The 24,114-nt window shown below is 36.7% G+C and overlaps 1 protein-coding gene across 2 annotated transcripts in view; it reads right to left on the reverse strand.

Moving 5' to 3' along the window:
- Positions 1-5,512: 5,512 nt before the first annotated feature.
- npr3 (natriuretic peptide receptor 3) overlaps positions 5,513-24,114 on the reverse strand; it is a 28,082-nt gene continuing 9,480 nt past the window's right edge. Inside the window, exons 2-8 of one of the 2 annotated variants that reach the window (XM_073840695.1) lie at positions 22,988-23,110; positions 22,371-22,546; positions 12,589-12,724; positions 9,565-9,659; positions 9,333-9,453; positions 8,390-8,474; positions 5,513-7,281 (exon numbers count right to left, since the gene is read on the reverse strand). In XM_073840695.1, the coding sequence (XP_073696796.1) occupies positions 7,170-7,281; positions 8,390-8,474; positions 9,333-9,453; positions 9,565-9,659; positions 12,589-12,724; positions 22,371-22,546; positions 22,988-23,110 (848 nt within the window). In that variant the 3' untranslated portion in view covers positions 5,513-7,169. Of the gene's footprint in view, positions 7,282-8,389; positions 8,478-9,332; positions 9,454-9,564; positions 9,660-12,588; positions 12,725-22,370; positions 22,547-22,987; positions 23,111-24,114 lie in introns of both variants that reach the window. The other variant, XM_073840694.1, reaches the window with a different exon arrangement.

Below are 24,114 nucleotides of genomic sequence, written 5' to 3' on the forward strand. Positions count from 1 at the left end.
CTACACCATCTGTCTGCAAAGAGCATTATTCTCCTTCATTCAAAAGTAGATGTGTTTTGTGAAAAACAGTTTTGCAAGCCACATATGCAGTATATTGCAAATCTTTCATTATATCATAGTTTTATCAGTGAGTACTTTTTATGCTCTTAAAAAAACAAAACAAGCAAAACCTGTAACACTCATGCCATTGTGATGAATGTTTATGATAATGGGTGCCTTTGTTCTTCTTGGATTTCAAAGGCCGTTTAGATAATCTCATAAATCATTACAAATGGACATTGTTCTGAAAAAAGAAAATCATTTCTCAGGTCACTCAAGATGTAGATGAGTTTACATTACTTGCTCACCAATAGATCCTCTGCAGTGAATGGGTGCCGTCAGAATAACAGTTCAAAACCACAATAATCCACAATTAATCCATACAACTCCAGTCTGTCAATTAATGTGTCATGAAGTGAAAAGCTGCATGTTTGTACTGATAATAATTAGTACAAATCCAAGGCATTTTTAAAGTAAAAGTTCCTGATTTCCTGATAATTTACTCACCCCCATGCCATCCAAGATATTCATGTCTTTCTTCCATCAGTCAAAAAAAAAAAAAAAAAAAAAAGGTTTTGAGGAAAACATTCCAGGATTTTTCTGCATATAGTGGACTTCAATGGGAGCCAACAGGTTGAAGGTCCAAATTAGCACAGCTTCAAATGGCTCTACACGATCCCAGCTGAGGAATAAGGGTCTTATCTAGTGAAACGATCGTTCATTTTTTAAGAAAAATGCAAATTTATATACATTTTAACCATAAATGCTTGTCTTGCACTAGCTAGGCAAAAGTACTGACCCGGTGTTTACAAAGCGGCCATGCAAACAAAAACAGACGTCCTTTATAAAAAAAAATAAAATAAACAGGGTAAAACAGCCATGTCTGATGATTTTGAAGTTGAGATGAGAGTTTTGAAGTTGAGAGTTTTATGCCCTACTCTACCTTTTTTAACCTAAGTACATTGATAAAGAAACTAACCACACGTGACCTTTCCAACGTGATTGCAGATCGTAGAACTAGTGCAAGATGAGGACTTGTGGTTAAAAAGTATATACATTTTTATCTTTTTTAAGAAAATGACCGATTGTTTAGATCAGGGGTCCCCAAACTAAGGCCCGCCCCCACATTTGGACCGGCCCTCTGAACAATGCCAGAGACATATTTTGAAAATGTAATTTTAAATATATGTTTTACTTATATCATGTCGGTATTTGATAATAAATGTTGGCTTTTAAACTAAAATTTCCCTTAGTTATTAACATTAAGGCAGCCTAATTATTTGTTAAATTCACCAACAGAATGATACATTCAACATAATGTGTCATTGCGATCGAACAGGTGATGCACGAGCCAACTAGAAAATTCAGTGCAATGACAAAATGACTCAATAGCATTTGAGGTGAAACTAGCACTGCTTGTGGGATAGGTGCAATAGCAACACTTCACTCATCTCCCAGTTATCCAAAGTTTTTCAGCTGAGAAACCAGTGGCCCCATTCCCAGTTGAAAAGTCTGTGGAAGCGCTTTTTCCTTCCACTCAACTTTCTGTTAACATGCTTGGATACAGCACTCTGTGAACAGCCAGCTTCTTTGGCAATGAATGTTTGTGGCGTACCCTCCTTGTGTGCAATTTTGACGGCTCGGGAAACCTTTGCAGGTGTTTTGAGTTGATAATCTGATTGGCATGTCACCATATTCTAATTTGTTGAGTTAGTGAATTGGTGGGCTTTTGTTAAATGTGAGCCAAATCATCAAAATTAAAAGAACCAAAGACTTAAACTACTTCACTCTGTGTGCATTAAATTTCTTTAATACACAAGTTTCACAATTTGAGTTGAATTACTGAAATAAATTAACTTTTCCATGACATTCTAATTTATTGAGATGCACCTGTACATCTTTTGAAAAGAAATTATAATTTGTCTGTGTGGTGCATAAAAATAATAAACTATTCTAGCATTAAAATGTATAATAAATACAGGTAAAATCATAATGAAATAATAATAATAATAATACTAGTAGTCAGTCTGGCCCATGGAATTTTCTTTTATAAACTGACCCGGCCCCCCATTAAAGAAAAGAAAATTATGTGGCCCTCTCAGGAAAAAGTTTGAGGACCCTTGGTTTAGATCCTTGCCCCTCAGCTAGGATCGTGTAGAGCCCTTTGAAGCTGCATTGAAACTACAGTTTGGGCCTTCAAACCACTGGCCACCATTGAAGTACACTATATGGAGAAAATTTATATGGAGAATGTTTACCTCAAACCTTAATTTCTTTGCGACTTAAGGAAGAAAGACATGAACATCTTGGATGACATGGGGCAAGTAAATTGTCAGGAAATTTTCATTTTGGCAGTGAACTTCTCCTTTAACTTAAAATCATTGCTTTCAGTTAAAATATTGCAAGTTTACAAGTGAAAACAAACATATGTCATGGATTTTGATGTAAGAGGACAACGGGATGAACCATCATTATGTATTATGGAAGCCTTAATGATGGATTTGTTTTTACGAACATGCAGTTTTTTCACGTCACAATGTGTTAACTGATCAACTGGAGTCATGTGGATTATTGTGATGTTTTTGTACTCATCTACATCTTGAGTGGCCTGATGTTGAGTACAATTTCAGTGAATAATCATTTCTGGGTGAACTATCCCTCCTATTCCAACAGCTGTAATGGCTGAGGCACTGAATCATGGATTCCACTTGAAAACACTTGCACCAGATTACAGGAACCCTATGCCATTCTGAAAAAAATGAAAAATGCATTCCATCGACGTGTGCTGAAAACTGATCTGTTTTGTTTGTGTAAAGACTAGGACATTGTAACAAGATGTTTAAAAGCACGTAGCATTAGCTGTTTAATTTCACATTGAGATTACAGCTGTAGAGTGCGTGCGTGTATACAAACAGGTACGTTTTCTCTGTTTAAGGGCATGTGCTTAGTCAACAGGTTCGGCCTCATAGTCTGTAGTCTTCTGATTAAAAAGAATTCAAGGAATTTTTCCATGTGGTTTTCCATTGCCAGATGTGAGGTCAAAGAATGACTTTGTATCAGCTGTCTTTGAAGTGCGTTTGAACTCGTACTGTACTCCAATAGGCATTCAGCGTCATGACTTTGAGCTGTTGGTTCACCGTTTTGATAGTAATTTGAAGAGCGTCTGGCATGTTAAACATTCAAGAGGACCTTAAAGGGATAGTTCATCCAAAAAAAGAAATCCACCTTTTGGGTTCCACAGACAAAAGAAAGTAATAGATGATTGGAACAACATGAGGGTGACTAAATAATGACAGATTTTTCACTTTTGAGAGAACTATTCCTCAGCATCAAGGGATAGTTCACCCCCAAAAAAAAGAAAATTCTGTCAGTAAATACTCACTTTACACTTAAATCTCAAAAAAAAAAAAAAACATCCCTATCACAAGTTGAACCACTGGCGTAAGAATAATTCCATGGCGTTTTTACTACCTTTCTGGGTCTTCCAAGTGAAAGTTGCTTAGACTGTCAATGGAGGGACAGAAATCTCTCGGATTTCATTTAAAGGTGCCATAGAATGCATTGATACAATATTTTAAATTGTTCTCTGATATCTACATAGAAGATATATGGCTTTCTCCAGAAAAAAAATTCTCCAGAAACGGTTTTACAAGTCCATTTACAACCCTAGGATTTGTCTCTAGAATGAAATGGTCTGTTATTACTTTATTTGGAAGGTTCATGAATAATAATGATGAGCTCTGCTCTGATTGGCTGTTTCACAGAGCTGCTCATTTAGCAGGAAGGAAACACATGGAGGAAGATATATGTTTAATTACGGAGCTCAAGCAGCTATTAATATGCGGGGCATTGAAACTGCCATTTTGAATGCACAATAACTTTTTACTTTCACTGATTTGCAATGCTGTGTAACGTTATACTACAGCGGCAGTACTAAGCACATTTGACAAGTTTAGATGCTGTCAGCGGTGATCAGGATCTGAAAATCATTCGCCATCATCCGTGCAATCATCTCTCCTTACTCTGTTTATGTGGTAAGTGAAATTTTATGTACTGCGATATAACTGGCTAGCGCTAGCAAGAAGCTAACCGTGTCCCTTCAGTGGCTCGCCTTATTTTTTCGAACGCCTTATTTGTTTTCCGTGCCTTTCTGAGTACAGACACCAGCCCATCCCTGCACTTAACATTTTCTACACAACCTGGAACATAACATTTATTTCCTATATATTGTCCTAGCTTTGTTTTTCACAATAGCCTACCTGCAGAACTCCTGATGATTGGGCTATGCAAATGTTGGGGGCATTACTATTAATGATCCCGAAACTATAACGTCATTGACTGTGTTATGTTGGAATTGGTCTCTTTTTCAGTGGTCTTTTGCAAACACCAGATTTATATAAGAAGGAGGAAACAATGTTGTTTGAGACTCATGGTATGTCATGTCCATGTGCAGAACTGCTATTATTCAACTATGCCAAGGTAAATACAGTTTTCCATTCTATGGCACCTTTAAATTATCGTGAATTGTATTCCGAGGATGAACGAAAGTCTTATGGGACTGGAACAACATGAGAGTGAGTAATTCATTTTTGGGTGATCCCTTTAGAATGTGTTCTGGAGGAGCTGTATAGATGGACCACTAGTGGAAAGATTTTGTGTGTGAGAGACACCTGTTGTGATGAGCAGCAAAGGAAGTGGGTTGTGTTTGCTTTGGCTACATGACCTGTGTTCACACAGTGTCTCTGCAGTCTGGGATCATTTGCACACACCCTCTTGGAGATCTATGAGGAATTTCAAACCACAGCTATGACAGTCCACTGGCCCACTGAATGGACACCAGCTCATGGAAAACACATCCATACGGTTGTTTCTGTAGTTTAGAAGCAACATTACAAGAACAAGATGTGCTGCTCTTAAAGGGATCATTCTCACCCTTATGTCGTTACAAACCAGACTTTCATTCATCTTTCGGAACACAAATTAATATATTTTTGGTGAAATCCAAGTGCTTTCTGACCCGAAGTCGAAGTCGAAGACTGACACGAAAGAGAAGAAATTGTAAAAAAAAAAATATATATATATATATATATATATATATATATATGTTTTTGTTTTTGTTGCGCAAAAAAAGTATTCTAGTAGCTTCATAACATTACGGTTCAAGCACTGATGTCACATGGACTTTTTTTTTACAATGTCCTTTACCTTTCTGGGCCTTGAACGTAGTAGTAGTTACGTTGCTGTCTATGCAGGGTCAGGGTTTTGATTTCATCAAAATTATCTTAATTTGTGTTCTGAAGATGAACGAAGGTCTTACGGGTTTGGAATGACATGAGGGCGAGTAATTAAAGACAGAATTTTCATTTTTGGGTGAACTATACCTTTAGGGTTGGCCTTTCCAGAATGGAGACCTTACTATTTGTAAGTTGTAAGAGCGTTAGTGGTAAACACAGAGACTATTTTGTTTCATAAATTTTAGTTTTAATTGGTCAATATGTATCTAAATCTAAATAAGTTACAATTCTTCCGAGTGTTTACAAAGCCTTGTAAATATACTTATCAGGTAAAATTTGCTCTGACAAGGCAGATATACTGTTTACAAAAAGGATTCTGTATATTTCACACAAGAAACAATGTTAAAATCAACACTAAGAAAAATGAAACCTCTACAAAAATATCAATAAATAACATCACATCTTATGTTGATACATTTACTTACATCAGTATACAATTGCCATCATATCAAGCCTGAATAAAACCCTAGAATTTTTTTTTTTGATGCACAAACCATAGAGATGGTTTTAAATGTGTTCTCACATTTACATCTCATCATCATTACTGAATCATCACAAATGTTAAAAATATACTTTATATGCTATTAAACTGATTATTGATAACCACCTCCTGACAAAGACAATCTAAAGACATAAAGTTCAAAAAAATGTACATGTGCAATATAAACTGAACATAGCTTTTCAAAATCTGTTGTTGATAGGTAGACCGGCTTCTGTTGTGTATAAAATCATTTTGTGATGTATCTTTAGCTATTACATAACTTGACAACCTCCCTTTTTTTAGCTTTTTAAACCAAAGAAATCACTTGCCTCTGCAGTTCACCTTCACGGATGCAGGACGATGAAAAACCGGGCATGATTTGAGCAGAATCACCTTTTCTTGAAATCTCTATCTAGCAATCAAAAAGTGTGATGTTTAACAATAAAGAGTGGGCTGTACAAAACATCGGACATAAAAAGGTAATGGTGGAGGAGGCCTATATTATGTTCCTGCTGTTAAATCTTTTTCAAACACCTTGACATGAATGGACACTTTTTAAGTCGGTTTTATCACCATCAGTCGGACAACATTTGGTCATGAGGCACCCAGCAGCGCGTATGATACTGTACATGGCAGTGTAATTCAAAAGAGCTGAAATTATATTGGATTAATATAATTAGTGGGACTAAAACCTATGCATGAAATCACTTGTAGAAAATCTGAATTTCTAATAATAAATAAAACAGTTCAGTGTTTCAGCATGCAGCCAAATTTGATACATCAAGGCTTGCTGAGATGCGTGTTGACAGAGAGGAACATCATTTTAAAGTTCACATCAGTTTTGAATTCATCAGTGCCTCCTGACAAAGTCTACAAAGAAGAAAGCATGGATGTTTATCAGTGTGTTCTACTGGACATTCTAAAGCAAGTAGTGGAAGGTAACGTGAGTGAGAGTGTTGCGTTTAAAGTAAGCTTAGGTTCTGAGTATCACTCTTACCGTCCTCAATATCTCGTAACCGCTTCTCCCCATTGGACTCAAGTCAACTGACTATTTTCTACAAAACTGACAGGCTTCCTCAAGACGAGTTTGGCAGGAAAAAAGGTCTGTAGCTAAATAAAAAAGATCCTTTTTCTTTACAGAGAGTCAAGAAGCCTTGTGAGCACTTCTCCTCCAATAATTCAACTTTCCTGAGTTTACGAATTGAAGAGCAAGAGACATTTACAAGGAAAAAACACTACAGCATGTCTATAAATATTTCAGGGTTCCTGGGATGGTGTTTGATGAGCTCGCAGACCCATTTGAGATGCACCTTCCCCGAATTTGAACACCCCAGCAGTCGACTTACGACTACAGACTACGCTGCCGAGAAGTTGGATCTTATGGAGTCTTCCCGCAACTGACGGTGCTTCCCGATGTCACACTCTTCTCGAGGTATTCTCCGTTCAATGGTTATCCTGTAATTTTTCCTGAGGAAGGGTGAAGAAAAATATCATGAATGCAGATGATATTGTATTGTTCTTTTTGGTGCTGTCAAAATGAGTGCATAATTTTTCCAGTTTAATGGCGTTACAAATATTTAATGCAGTTAACGCAGGGGCTCAGTCTCCTTCCAAAACGAACTATGGTGCGGTTTGATTAAAATATGAATGCGACACGGACCAAATACTTCTAAATGAACCAAAAAATCAGGCTGTAGACGTATTACTATGCCTTTAGGTTTGGTATCTTTAGGTTCGCTGACAAAGATGCCAGTATGAACACTAAGTGGACCAGGACCAAATGTATCATTTTCCTTTTTTGTTCCGGACCAAATTAACCAAACGAACTGAACTACAAGTGTGAACACACCATAAATTGCACGCATAAATGCTGCGACGCGAGGTGTAGCCTGTATCATTTCATATTAAAGCACAAATGAAACTACTATCATGCATGTCAGATCCTCGTCACATTCAGTAGTGGCAGCTCTTAAAGTAATAGCAGTCAAATAATCTAAAAAACCCAGCTGCTTTAATGTCTGTCATTCAAAGAACAAAATGAAAATGAGCAAATTAATAACTTTTGTAGCTTTAAGAATTCGTCAATATTTCAGTTAGTACTTATTGTTTGATAACTTTATACAGTTTCGGTATATTTCCTACTTGCTGAAGGACACAGGTAAATAATAGGTTTAAGTGAAGATTGTTTTAAGTAAACTTAAATTAGAAGTTATTTTTCTAATAAATAAGTCTAATAAATTGTACTGTAATGTTAAATGGCTATAGTCAATGGTTAAATATTAAGAAAAAAATTATTTACTAGAGACATCAGTAAAACTGGTATCAATGATACCTTCAGTCATAAAAACATTAATATTAAATATATACTGTTTATGTTGTTTCTACATTAATTTGGAAACTGAATGTGAAGTAACTGTAGTATTTCTTTATCGATTGACAGTACTAATTCTTTTATATCTCAACAAATACTAAAGCACCTGCAGATATTTCTAAAAGAAGTCTAACTTACGTTTAAGCACTCAATATCAATTAATACAATACATTATTTCATGAAAAAATAGTTTTCTGTGTTTACCTAAAGAAGTAGAATCCCATAAGGAGAGCCGTTCCCAGAATTGCCCCTACTATTATCCCAGTCACTGCCGATACACCTAGTCCACCTGCTTAGGAAAGAAAATGAAACTATTTGTAAGGAAAGCAGCACATTTATATAATTTAGCGAGGTTCACCTACTGTAGAGTGGGGCTTTTCAAACTGGGGTCTGTAATAAGGTGCTATTATTACTATTATAAGTAATAAAAATAATAATAATTATCTGTTGTCTTAAAGGATTAGTTCACTTCCAGAATAAACATCTCCTGATAATATACTCAGCCCTATGTCATCCAAGATGTTCATGTCTTTCTTTAGTCGAAAAGAAATGAAGGTTTTTGAGGAAAACACACCAACCCAGTGTTTACAAAACAAACGTGCAAAGAAAGTCGAACGCTCTTTACAAAAAAAGGTCAAACAAAGATGTTGGACGATTTTAAAGTTGGAGGAGAAAATTTGAGTTTTTTTGTCCTACCCTACCTTTTTGAAACGAAGTACACAAACGAAGAACAAACCACGCATGACCTTTCCAATGTGATTTCGTAATGCAAGCCGTGGGCGCAGAGCTAGTGCAAGATGAGCATTTGTGGTTAAGAAGTAGTTTAGCTAGATAAGACCCTTATTCCTCCTTTGGGATCGTGTAGAGCCCTTTGAAGTTGCACTGAAACTGCAATTTGAACCTTTAACCCGTTGGCCACCACTGAAATCCACTGTAAGGAGAAAAATCCTGGAATTATTTCCTCAAGAACCTTAATTTCTTTTCAGCTGAAGAAAGTAAGACATGAACATTTTGGATGACATGGGGGAGAGTCAATTAGCAAAAAAATTTATTCTGGAAGTGAAATAAACCTTTAATTTTGACTCATGCACATGTCATGCTGTTACAAAAAACAAGTGTCAGTCTTGAAGCAGTAGAGGTAATTTACATGATGGGTCACTGTGTTTTGGGGATGGAGGCTCTGGTGCTGTTCGCAAATAGAACCATTCCCTCTTAAAGCCTGGCATGATCTGGAAACTTCTATTCTTGCCATAGTAGCTCATGACAGTCTGAAGGCATAAAAAGACAATTATCATGGAGGTAAATTAGCTGAAATCTGATATGTCTACATTTCAGTTATTGTCCTGAATTTGAAAGCAGAAATGATTAAGCGTGCATACCTCATGAGTTCCTGCCTCTGGGTCTGTCATCCTAACGACAGAGAAATCCCCATTTCGGTCACCATTGGCATCTACAGACACCTGGCCAGCAATGCCTGTATAACGGAATGTGAGGAATGAGAAAATTAATTAGTTTGAAGAGTCAAACATTCCAAGGAAAACACCAGCAAGAGTCGACAAATTCCGGGTGGGCAATACAACAGGAAATCTCATCCACCTCCTGCCGTTTTTGTTGGCTTTGACTGGAGAAATGGTAATTTCATCTGTACATCTGTGTTCCTAAATTCTTGAGATTTTTAAAATATTATTTCATTTTACAGGAAAACATGACCCTGTTCCTGATGATTCTGGCCGATCGAAACATTGTTATTTCACGTTTAGTTGTCTTGCTGCGGTCATTGAGACGGGTCTGGGCCGCAGACATGTCTGAGCACTTATTTTGTAAGGGAAGTTTAATGAATCACAGTGGCAAGAATACCTGCGAACCCTCGGTTCACAGCTACAATAATGGAAATCAAATGTGGTGAATAATAATGGGAATAAAATGGAACATTGTGTTAGGAGTCCAATGTTCTCTTTGTACAAAATATGCATTATTATTTTCCTAATAATAGGCTTAGAGTGTAACGTTTCATTTAAATGGGTCATGAAATGCATTGTTTCCTGAGGTGCCTTTTTTCACAAAAAAAAAAAAAGGTCTGTTTGAGGGGCGTGACTGCTACGAGATTGCGATGTAACACCCATTGCTATGATTGGCTAACATCTGCATATGAAATGAGTATTAGATGTGAAAGCTTTTACAGCATTTTTACTACAACAGCGGCCAAAATGAATTAATCGTAAAAAGTGTTGATTATTATGTCTACTGAGCACATGATGCAGTCATCTTATTGCAACATGATTTTTGCAATCTCACCAATACTTTCATCATAACTAACACAATGAAAACAATGCTTGTTGAGACTCGTTGAGCAGTGTAAATTGATTAGATCAGGATTGGTTGCTGTGTGTTCAGTGACGTCTTTCATGATGTCTTGATTCTCTTGATTTAAAATTCTGATTTCAAAAAGGATAATTCATGTTTTAAACCTGAGGAGTTTGCTTTGAGTTTTGAAACTTGCAGTATGATTTTATTGTAGAGTAACATTTACATATTTACATAATGTGTAAATATCAGGAAAATAATGATTCTCCATATCCTGACTCATTAATTAGGACAAAAGTGTTACTACCAACCAAGTATTTCCTTAACAATTTCTATATATGTTTCGTGTTCAAGTTCACAGAGACAGAGATGGCAGAAAGCGCATTCAGTTTTGTTTCATTATTTTACAAAAGCGCAACCTTTCGTTGTTGTTGTTGTGAGTGCACATAAATAAATGTAGAGACTTTACAGATTCGAAAGATGTGTTACTCTTATCTGTATGACCAAAAATGACGGCGTATTTTAAGAGCAAGTGACCGCACATTTTTCTAGGTTAACATTAGATTGAGTGGCCTTGTAAAGTTGCTAATACATACATCTTTTAGATGAAAAGCCATATTTGAGGTCTATGAATGATAGGTGAGCGTTTGGATGTCCTGCCCGTTGTACTATATTACCACATAGACTAGCCATTAACGATCTGTCCATCATGGACTGCTTGATTTTGCCACTTCCTGTGGAATTTTTTTTTCTGTGATTAAACGATACATTTTGGTCGACCAAGCCTCTTCTGGTCGACTAATAGGGGCAGCCCTAATTATTATAATTATGGTTTTCTATTTGAAAACATTCTAAAATGTATACAATTCTTGTGATGGCAAAGCTAAATTTTCTGCATTATTACTCCAGTCTTTGGAAATCATTTTAATATGCTTGGGGCTTGAGAAACATGTCTTCTTATTATTAATCCTGAAAACAGTTCTGCTACTTAATATTTGTGTTTGGAAACCATAATAAAACTTTTTTAGGATTCTTTGGTGAATTTAATGTTTAAAAGAACAGAATTTATTTGAAAAATATAGATTTTACATGATAAATGTATTCACTGTCACTTTTGATTAATTTCTTGCTAAATAAATTGAGTAATTTCTTTAAAATAAATCTTACTGACCCCAAACGTCTGAATAGTATTGTGTCCAGTACACTGAACTGATGATGATTTTATCTCACAATTCTGACTTTTTTTCAGAATTGTAAATATAAACTCACAATTGCGAGTTATAAATTCAGGATTACGAGATATAAATTCACAAATTCTTTTTTCTTTGAATTGTGTTTAAATCTTACAATTCTGAGTTTAGAACATGCAGTTGCGATCTGACTCAGAATTTAGAGATTGTGAGATAAACTCTCAATTCTGAGAACAGTCTTTTTTCCCATCCAAACTGGGCTCAACTCAATTGCGAGTTTATATCATGCAATTCTGAGAAAAAAAAGTGGTGGATACTGGCTTCCATAGATGATGGTAAATAGATTAAAGTTGTTGCAGCTATTATGAATAACAAAAGAGTATTTTAGACAATTTAATGCAACATTTATATAGTTTAAATAAACAGGTCTTGAATAATACTACAAACTGATATGTGCATATTTCATACACAGAACTCTCAATTATGCATTGAACACATTCATAGCCTTATGTTAATTTAATGCTACACCCCTAACCCAAGATGCGCACATGCAAAATCAGCCTGATTAACACAAGTGTAATGTTTATTTTCTCATGTAATCATCCTATTCTGACACCATCTGGCTGGTGCATCATCCAGACATGCTAATTAGGAGGTTTCACTTGATTACTGACAAGTTTGCTTCCACTGTTTACTTTCGCAGTCGCTGAACTTTAACACAAAATTGAACCAGTCAACCCTCACGCTTCTCTGAGTATATATTTGCATTTCAGAACTGCAGCTGCTGATTAATTGTTGTTATAAAATGCAAATGATGTCCACCACAGAGCCGTGTCCACAGCACTTTGGAGGCCTGACTTCAAAACATTACGTAGATGAGAAAAAAAAACAGCATTTTTTGTGAATTACCTTCAAATGTTCTGTTCCACATGCTGTGCGTAATTTCCAGTCCATTCTTTTTCGTCAGACCGTTGCTCATCACCTCACGCAAGGCAGTTGCGTACAAAATCAGAGCATCATGGAACCCCTCCATAAACATATTAACCTGCAATGTAAAAAAAAAAAAAAAAAAGGTTTGCTTCTGAGAGAGACACCTCCATTGTATTATTGGAGAAAGAAAAAGAGTAAGTAATTGTTAAAAATTTGTTAAACAATGGAAAAATATATACACTCAAGCCCGAAATTATTCATACCCCTGGCAAATTCTGATCTAAAGTTATTCAACCAGCAAGTTTTTTTTTGACCGGAAATGACACAGGCTTCTCCCAAAAGATAATAAGACAATGTACAAGAGGCATCATTGTGGAAAAATATGTTACTCATCTATCATTTACATTTGAACAAAAAGTGGCATGTCCAAAATTATTCATACCCTTCTCAATAATCAATAGAAAAGCCTTTATTGGCTATTACAGCAATCAAACGCTTCCTATAATTGCTGACCAGCTTTTTGCAAGTCTCCAATGGTATTTTTGCCCATTCATCTTTAGCGATGAGCTCCAACTCTTTCAGGTTGGAGGGTCTCCTTGCCATCACCCTGATCTTTAGCTCCCTCCACAGATTCTCAATTGGATTTAAGTCAGGACTCTGGCTGGGCCACTGCCAAACGTTAATGTTTTTGCTAACCATTTCTTCACCACTTTTGCTGTGTTTTGGGTCGTTGTCGTGCTGAAATGTCCACTGGTGCCCAAGGCCAAGTTTCTCTGCAGACTGCCTGATGTTGTTGTTGAGAATTTTGATGTATTGCTCCTTTTTAATGGTGCCGTTTACTGTGATTAGGTTCCCTGGTCCACCGGCTGAAAACACCCCCAAAACATTAGGTTCCCACCACCATGTTTGACAGTGGGGATGGTGTTCTTAGGGTTGAAGGCTTCTTCTTTTTACCGAAGGCTACATCATTGTGGCCAAACAATTACATTTTTGTTTCATCTGACCATAAAACAAAAGACCAAAAGTCTTCTTCTTTGTCCAGATGAGCATTTGCAAAGGCCAAGCGGGCTTTTGTGTGCCTTATCTGGAGAAGTGGACCTCCTTGGTCTGTGTCCGTGGAACCCAGCGGTGTGCAGTGTCTGTTGGACTGTCTGCCTTGAAATGCTCCTTTGTCTTAGCCATGTCTGTCCACAAACCAACAGCAGAGAGCTTCTGTTTTTCAACTGTTGAGTTGGTTAAAACAGCTGAATCAGAGTAATTAGGATGCTTTAGAACAGCTTGGACTATTTGGAATGGTATAGAACTTTGGATTTTCCCATAGACTGTGACAGTTTGCAAAGGGTATGAATCATTTTGGACTTGCCACTTTTTGTTCAAATGTAAATAAAAGCTGAGAAATATTTTTTTCCACAACGATGCCTCTTGTACATCGTCTTATCTTTTGTGAGAAGCCTGTGTCATTTCCGGTCAAAAAAAAAACTTGCTGGTTGAATAAAAGTAACTTTAAGTCAGAATTTGACAGGGGTATGAATCATTTTGGGCTTGACTGTATATATTATTATTTTTACCCTGTTTGGACCTCCATAGCTTTCTTTTTGAACAAATACATTTACATAGATTTAGAATATATTATTAGAAAACTATAAGTAAAGGTTATTGTGAGAGAATCCACAAGCAATCTATCGATATCATACTTCAGTTAAACTGCAAATGAATGAACAACTGCAGACAGTGTTTTCTAACATCGTGAGTGAATAAGATGGAGAGGATCCATAAACGGCTCTGTGTTGTTCAATGAAATGTTAAGCAATTAAAAAATAATATGGGCTACCCAGCCATGAATACTGAAAAGCACATACTAATAGATGCTTATGTTATGATACGGATTAATGGTCCGTTCCTGCCGCAGAGCCGTATGCTGCGTGTGCGCAGCCCAAGGCAAACAATAGTAAAACCTGGGGCTTAGTCAGTCTGCGGCCCGGGGGAGATTTGATAACCGGCTGCCAAGATTACTGTATATTTACATTCACCCTCAACTGCCTAATAAGAGTGAAACAGCAGGAAAGGCTGATATAGTCATATCACTGTTTATATACATATTCATTTTTGGAAGCGTGAACAGAGGTGAAATCTCCAAGCATTCTGAGCATAACAAACCCTGCCGTGTTTTCATACAGGGCACAGCTTGTGATTCAGCAACACAATGTATCAGACTGAACATTCCTCGTGCAAAAAAAAAATGTCATGCTTTCTCATTGCGAAACAAACCCTGCTGATATTTAAGATCAGGCACTATTGCTAACAGTTTATGTAAAAACTGATGCCATCTCAGTTCAAGAATGTGATATGAAAGGGATATAGAGGAGATTTTGATTAAATTTCTATTATTTTAACTCAGAAGTTAAAGGAGAAGTCTCAAGGCCTGTCACCCACATTGAGATCTCTGGTTTTCCATCACAGTTTGCAGCACCTTTAAACGATAAAGTGATTTCTCATGTAACAAAAATAAATAAATCCACTGTACGTTTTTCTTTAGCCTGCCCATTTTTATTTTCACACTTCGACTAAAATCAGACTAAAATTCAGTTTTCATTTAATAAATTTGTATATATTCTTACATATATAAAGTTCCTAGGGTTAAATTCCTCCATAGATATCGGGAGGGGAGAGAAAACTGCATAACGGCACTAATTCATAGTTGGCTGAACTGCAGTGATTAAACCAAAACAAGCCCTGCATCATTAGAGTGAATGTAACTCATCCTCAGGGCTCACTGGACTCACTGTTTTACCAATAAGCCTGTTTCTGTTTATTTGGGCTGATTAACTTCAGGCTCTGGCATGAAAAGGTGCAACCGCATGTCAGTTTCCTCACCCCGGTGAAAAAATTACCCAGTGCAGTCTTACTGTCACTACCAGCTGTACTGCAATGACAGAAAGGCCAGAATAAAACTTTAAGATGCCATCTATGGAGAAGAAAAAATGGAATATGAAAAATTAATAATGTTCATTTCGCACTTTTTTTCTATTTATTTCCTAACCTATATCCTCAAAATGGAATGCAACAAAAATGAAAGCTAACCAAATGTTCGGATATCTTCCATTTTGTACGTGAAGAGCTTTTAGTCACTTGGAATTCAACAGCTGCAGTAGGACTTTTTCTTGTTGATTGAAGACAACTCAAAACCTTATATGATGAAGCCTTTAAGGCTACGTGTACATTAATCCGGATACATTTGAAAACGGAGTTTTCGTTTTAAAACGCTCTCCGTCCACACTAGCGTTTCCAAGCGTTTTCCAAAAGATTCTCGTCCACACTGAAACGTAGGAAAATGTCAAATTCACCTTACTGCGCATGCGTAAAGCCTTCAAAATTATACAGACGTAATAAGTTTTCACGCAGTTCTTCTGCCGGGATCATTTACGGAAATATCTCATCGTTCACTGACGCGTCTATGTCTATGTATTTTATCTGAAAAGCAGTTGTCGTCATGTTTTGCAGGACGGCAACTGAGTAAATTTTTTGCCATCATTTTAGGACTGTAATTTGAAGAGTGTACAAGGTAAATCTCTTTAGCAACAGTGTGACAGTGAATAGCACAGGCACAATTACTGCTGTAAACATAAATATTTATTGGTACAATATACGTCGCATGACTAAATATGCGTCATCGTTTTCAAAAGCCTCCGTTTTCACAGTCCACACTACAAGGCGAAAACGACGTTTTCAAATTTATCCACTTTGGAGAGCGTTTTCAAAAAGCTCCGTTTTCCTTGACAAAAACGCCGTCTCAGAGTGGACGGAAGGCCAAAACGGAGAGAAAAAGATGCGTTTTCAAACGAAAACGTATTAGTGTGGACATGGCCTAAGATGAGTGGTAAAACATCGTCAAACGATGAGAATCAAAGTCCATTTGCAATGGCTGGATTGTATATTCTGTGATGACCTGATAAGAAAACCTTTGAAGAAATACAAAGGTTTTATTCTTTATCCTTGTACCACAATTATGCTGCACTGTTTATATGTGACACTGGACCACAAAACCAGTCATAAGGGTCAATTTTTATACATTAAATCTGAATAAATAAGCTTTCCATTAATGTATGGTTTGTTTGGATAGGACAATATTTGGCTGAGATACAACTATTAAAATACGTATCTGGAAACTGAGGGCGCAAAAATCAAAATATTGAGAAAATCTCCTTTAAAATTGAAGTTCCAAATGAAGTTCTTAGCAATGCATAATATTAATCAAAAATCTGATATATTCACAGTAGGAAATTTACAAAATATCTTCATGGAACATGAGCTTTACTTAAAGGGATAGTTCACCCAAAAATGAAAATTTGATGTTTATCTGCTTACCCCCAATGCATCCAAGATGTAGGTTACTTTGTTTCCTCAGAAAAACACAAACGAAGATTTTTAACGAAAACCAGTGCAGTCTGCCAGCCTTATCATGGACATGGATGAGCACCAACCCTTTAAAAGTAAACAAAAACATGCACAGACAAATCCAAATTACACCCTGCGGCTCGTGATGATACATTGATGTCCTAAGACATGAAACGATCGTTTTTTGTGAGAAACTGAACAGTATTTATATCATTTTTTACCTTTGATACACAGCCACGTCCATCTGTAATGTGCACGAGTTTGGCATCAGTCACGTCACATGAGCACGCGCTCTGGCGTAGAATACGCAAACGCCGGAAGCGATCTGTCGCATGTATACGACACTCATTGTTTACACAGAGCACAGAGATTGTGGGTATAGCGGCTATTCAAAATGGTAATTACTTGCGCGTATCCTGATTGTTTAAACCGATTTAAAGCTAAAAGATTACATTAGTTTGCGCAAACTCATCCGGGACTTTTCACTGATTTCCCCTTCCGGCGTTTGCGTATTCTACGCCAGAGCGCGTGCTCATGTGACGTGACTGATGCCAAACTCGTGCTCATGACAGATGGACGTGGCTGTGTATCAAAGGTAAAAAATGATATAAATACTGTTCAGTTTCTCACAAAAATCGATCGTTTCGTGTCTTAAGACATCAATGTATCATCACGAGCCACAGGGTGTGATTTGGATTTGTCTGTGCATGTTTTTGTTTACTTTTAAAGGGTTGGTGCTCATTCATGTCCATGATAAGGCTGGCAGACTGCACTGGTTTTTGTTAAAAATCTTCGTTTGTGTTTTTCTGAGGAAACAAAGTAACCTACATCTTGGATGCATTGGGGGTAAGCAGATAAACATCAAATTTTCATTTTTGGGTGAACTATCCCTTTAATATCCTAGTGATTTTTGGCATAAAAGAAAAATCTATAATTTTGATCCATACAATGTATTGTTGGCTATTTCTTCAAATATACCTATGCTACATAAATATACCTGTGCATTTCTGCTATTAAATTTGTAAAAATGAATTTATAAATTTGTGCCATTAAGTCATGTATTTATGTTTGATTGTTTTTTCCATTTTCACATTTCCTCATTTATTTATATATTTTTCATGTTTTAGTCCTCTATAGCTGAAAAAGACTGAAGAAGACTAAAGAAGAACGAACTGTCTGTAATAAGTCTGTGACTTCCTTTGTTTGTCTCAGTTTAGCCATTCAGCCACAGTGTGTTCAGATCCTGTGCGATGGCTTTAGAGACCCTTAATGGTCAGCAAAGCGCTTGACTGCTTATCTTGTTCTAGATAAGAGTTGTTAAAGGAAGGAAAGGAAAGAAGCAACCATGGGTGGCCTTACATTCATATGCAATCTAGTGTATTGAGTTTGTTTATCTCTAATGAATGTTTTAGTTGCTTTAACTATCCTCCTTCTCAGGTTGAATTGTTTTTAATAACTTTGCAGCATTCTTGCTCAAGAACAGACAGATATATCAGGGGCGTTTCCTCTGAGGAGGCCAGGGAGGCAGTATCTCCTCAAAAAAATTTATAAGAAGAAATTCCATAATGCAAAAATAAAACAAAGCAAATATCACAAAGTATGACATTAAAAAGAGTATAAATCACTACAAGAGCAACACCAGCAGGTACAGTTACAGCGTAAGTCCGCATCTCTTGCCTCCCCTGAGCCCATTGAGTTTTAAAAGACCCCCTAAAGTGTTCAGTGAGTTTGGTGGGGGGTAATTGAGAATGAATGGGGGGAAGTCACGTGAGAGGAGGCAATGCCTCCAGCACGATATGATTGGATATGACTAGTTATGATCGGCTATGATTGGTTCATCCGATAAATCCCGCCTCTTGGGTTCGTGCACATTCTGCATTCGTGAATCAGTCTGAATAAACAATATAATAGGAGGACTACTTAAAGTATGTAAATAGCTAACAGACTCAAAATCAAATTTCAAACAGCCTGAAAACCTGATTTGTGTTTTTTTTAGTGAGCAATCAGCTTGTTGAAATTAAATGTACATCTCCGTGACTGTCACCAGTGTTTAGCTCAGATGACTAATGATATAAAAATAAGTTAATTATTAAAAAAACAGCTGAACATCAGTTCATAAATTAAAATTATATATTTATATAAAATATAAAATATAAATAAAATTGTTTAAATTATTACTGCCTTCAGTTATTATTTTGGAAAAACATGTAAATCACTAAACTGATAAATGTAAAAACACTTTCTATTAGAGCCACTTGCCAAGCATTAAAACCTCATTAGTTGAAACATGACCCCAAATTGACTCGAGTTTAGCTCTGATTATATTATAAACACCTGAGGAGGTATTTTAGAAATGCTAAATCTGTGCGAATAGAATTTCTGGGGATTAATTGAGCCTCAGTGGTTTTGTCATGCCGGAACTTGATAACCTGCAGTGACGCACAGCGAAGGGCGAGCCGAAGTTCGAGGAAAATAAGTAACAGATAAACCTGAGGGCCAACATATGACAACTATTACCAAGTAAGATAAAATACATGTCGGTCTGACCCAATTCATACTTTGCCTCTTTTGAAGAGATGATGTTTCTCAGCTAGAAAAAAAATAGGTAATGATTCTGAGGAATGTTGCCTGTTTTTAGGATCATTTTCTTCCAAGTGGAAGAAAACTTTGGATAAATCCAATCAAACACATAAAACATGTAATACATTATATTGTTAACCATAAAACATGTTCCTAATGACTGTGGTAATCCAACACACCCACCTACTGGTCATCAGTGCATAAAAATGCTTCGCATTTTTCACAGACTCAGTCATTTTAGAGTCGCTAAGGACCTACGGTTGACGGCGCCTTTGGATCTAAAACAGCACTTTTTAAATATCCGCATTTTATGAATCTTCAAAGGTCTTTCTTTGTTGCTGGATTATACTGTAGAGTCGACCTTCCAGAACGTTAAGAGTGGAAACTGTCATTTCTCCAGCAGATTTACGTTCTGCATATGGGGGGCTCTTTGCAAATGAGTATGGCTGCATTTCCTGGCAGCTAGTATGAATTGCTAAAATCTGTGTGGATGCTCATAAGAACACCACTCACTGTAAGCCAATTCCCAAAAATGTATCACCTTCCTTAATGAATAAAGTGAGCATTCTTCATCCAGCTCATTAATTCAGCATGAACACCGCTGTCAGTAAAAACGGAGCAGATACAAGCGGCAGCTACAAGGAGAAGGCCAACTTGTGAAACATCACATTAGCCTGTGCTTCTGTCAGGTAAAGCTTCTGGTTCTCTGCGTAGTGCACTCGTACAATGAAATAGTTGTGCTCGGCACACTGAAGTCTTGACATTCATATTAGGAACGAGAATGGGCTTTGTCTGAATACTTTCTGAATTCTTTCTATTTGACGGTGGTCCCCTGTGAAGGTCCAGCTTCAGTCTTTTATGGCTCCTGTTGATACAGCAATTGAGCCAGTCAAAAGTGGCAGGGCCCCCACTGAGGTTATTAACCTTGGCACTTCGATTCGTCCACAATTGTTTGTTTCAGAAAGACAGTTCCCGCTGTCTTCCTTAGAAAAGCTTTGACGGCTTTTCAAAGGAAGCTGACATGATGGGGACAAAGAGCCAGACCAAAATATGGGGCCTGTATGGAACGCCAAGTCACCCCATTGAAAAGCACTTAAAGTGTGAATGCACTGTATTTTGACTTTAAACTGAGTGAATAAATGAATCAGCTGCTCTTTGAACATTGCAGGCCATAAAATGGATGGAATTGCAGGAAGCGGGCTTATGGTTGATTGATTGAGTGACTGATTTGCCTGTATACCGTTCACAGGGGACAATGTGGATGGTGTACAGGGCGCACAAAATCCCTAGGTAGCCCTTCAAGCAGGCATTCTTCCGATTTTAGCCCAAAATAAATTTAACTAGCTTAAAAAAAGACATCAGCTGAACTTCACTGTGGACAAATCAGCATGATCGAAAACTTCAGTGATTGTATTTTTTGTTCAAATAACAAATAATGAGAGTAGGGTTGCAACAGCTCTCAAAATTTATGGTTCGGATTATATTACGAAAAAAAAAAACAGATGAGCAAAAAAACTAGCAGCATAACTAATAAAGGTCGAACATTTTTAAAGACGAATAAGAACAAATTACAAGCATAGCCTAGATAAATAGACCTAAATAGAACTAGATAAATAGAAAAATTACAAATAAAAAGTGACCCTGAACCACAAAACCAGTCATAAGGGTCAATTTATTTAAATTAATAAATAAGCTTTCCACGGATGTATGTTTGTTAGGACAGGACAATATTTGGTTGAGGTGCAACTATTTGAAAAAATCTGGAATCTGAGGGTGCAAAAAAATTTAAATATTGATAAAATTGCCTTTGAAGTTGTCCAAATGAAGTTCTAAGCAATGCATATTACTATTCAAAAATTAAGTTACAGTTACCGAATATCTTCATGGAACATGATCTTTACTAAATCTCCTAATGATTTTTGGCATAAAAGAAAAATGGATCATTTTTACCTATACAATGTACTTTTGACTATTGCTATTGTAAACGTACATTCAAGCGCAGGGAGAAGCGAAAGAGCAAAATAATTCTGTGTTCACAAACTGTATGAAACATGGAAATGCATACAAATGATCAACTACGATCCATTTCACCACTACAGGTGACTGAACAACGCGAATCAATAATAAAATATTCAATATCAGTGGGTTTTAATGGGTTAAAGGTCCAAATTGCAGTTTCAATGCAGCTTCAAAAGGCTCTACACAATCCCTGGCGAGGAATAAGGACCTTATCTAGTGAAACGATCTGTCATTTAAAAAAAAAAAAAAATTAAATGTATATACTTTTTAATTTTTTTAATTTTTATTTTTTATTACATAATGCGTGAAGCCATAGACGCACGTCGCAAAGCTAGTGCAAGACGAGCATTTGTGGTTAAATTAAATAGTATAAACATTTTTTTAGTAAAAGAACAGATTTTTAGAGCTCTTTGAAGCTGCATTGAAAATGCAATTTGGACCTTCAACCCATTGATGCCCATTGAAGTCCACTATATGGAGAAAAATACTGGAATGTGTTCTTCAAAAACCTTAATTTCTTTTCGACTGAAGAAAGACATGAACATCTTGGATGACATAACCAATATAGTTCAAATAAATAGTGTGTCCCTAATTTCTCATTTATCGAAAGGATGAAGAAAATGTTTGTAGGAATTTAGATCTGCAAATGCTTGACCAAATGAATATGAAATCCAATAAAATGATGAAATGCATTTGGCTTTTGAACATTGACAGTATTCACTATTACATCATTATTTTCAATCATTTTGTTTCAAAGACTCACGTACAGCACTGCAGCCTTCGCAAACAGGGTTGTCCGATTGCTGTAGTGACTTTTTCATTTCCATGGAGAACTCTTCAAACTCTGGCTTGGTGGACCTAAGCAATGTTACAGTGTTGAGAAAGCTGTAGGCAGCTTTTGCCTCATTGTCATATTTGTCTCCTCTCCTCCAGGATCCATCCCCTGTAAAATAATGTTGTGTTATAGTATTTCATGTTTAAATGAGCCTATCACAAGATTTGTCAAAGAAAAGTATGTCTCTTAAAATATGGACACTATACAAGCATGTTTTGCCTGTTTCTGCTGATAAAACCAAAAACAATGGCTGAAATATCTACTCTGTTACATTTGTGGCAACAATGGGACTTTTAGATATGCACAAGAACATCAGTGGAACATCCTGGACCTGCACACCAGACAATACCCAGGCGCTATTGTGTTGAGCCAAGTGTCTCTTGAATGTAATCTCTATCAAGCAGAAGAGCTGGGCCTCTTTTGCAGTTCAGTGTAGATAGCTTCATTGTGCTAAAGGGACAATCTTGTCTGACTATGGCTCATCTTGGGAATAGAGATAAGCTCTGTAATCACTGCACAACAACCATAAGTACAGTAGTGGAGCTTTACCATAGGAAGAAGAGTTGAAAAGCTCAATGTTGAAGAAAATGTGGTTGTCGCTGGTTAATTTTCGCCGATGGGCTGCCAGCATGAGGTCTCGTACTGTGTCTGCCTTGGCACACATGATGACCACTGCAAAACGAGAAAGAACAGAATGTTATTTATCATTCAAAACAATACATTTGGGGTAACCACCCTTATCAACGTCACCTGGCTGACATTTATAATCTTATGTAATGTAGGGTTGCTAACCAAGATAATTATGAATAATAATACAGTAACTAAATGATTTTTATCATTTTTTGGTTTTGTTAACAGTTCTCACACATGCTTTCCACCAAACTAAAAGACTCTGAAAGTGTTCCCTGTGTTACTATTTAGCACAAATACAACACACAGATTCTCGAGCGAATGGCTCTTTTAAGCCAGTTCTTTTCGCCAAATTAAAAACATACAGTGAGACAAATAATGTTTGATTCCCGAATGAAAGACTCGTCTTAGGCCAGCTCTTTTTAATGAATCACAACTTATGAATCAGTTGGTGTAGTTCTCAATAAATCTGACTCACTTACTGAATTTAATTTAGACATTTACGACTCCAAGAACCAAAAAATGATACAATGTTATGGTGTATTTAAAGTCCCCATGAAATCAAAATTTAAAGGGGACATCGGATGCCCATTTTCCACAAGTTAGTACAATTCTTTAGGGTATTCATGAAAAGTCTGCAACATACTTAAAATTCCTCAATGGTCATGTAAAACACCACTTTTGTACCTTGTCAAAAACAGCTCTGCTCACAGCGACCCATTTTGGTGCATGTCTCTTTAAATGATAATGAGCTACTGCTCACTCTGCCCCTCTTTTCTTCAATTTTTTGTGTATTTGGTGGCGCTTTACCATCAAAAACAAAACTAATCCACTACGGCTCAGTGGCTCTGATGTTGGGAGAAAATGAAGACTGTTATGTTCACTTTTACATCCAACTACAAAACACCCGCATTGCTTATGAGACATTGTTGTTGCTACAGCTGCTCGAGCGCGGAGAAAATGGTGGAAATATGCTAATACTAGACAGTCCGTCAGCAGTTGTGGGCAGGGCTTGGGCAATATGACGTCATACTGCTCAGAAAATC

This window comes from Garra rufa, chromosome 5 (assembly GCF_049309525.1).
Source record: "Garra rufa chromosome 5, GarRuf1.0, whole genome shotgun sequence".
Classification (NCBI taxonomy): Eukaryota; Metazoa; Chordata; class Actinopteri; order Cypriniformes; family Cyprinidae; genus Garra; species Garra rufa.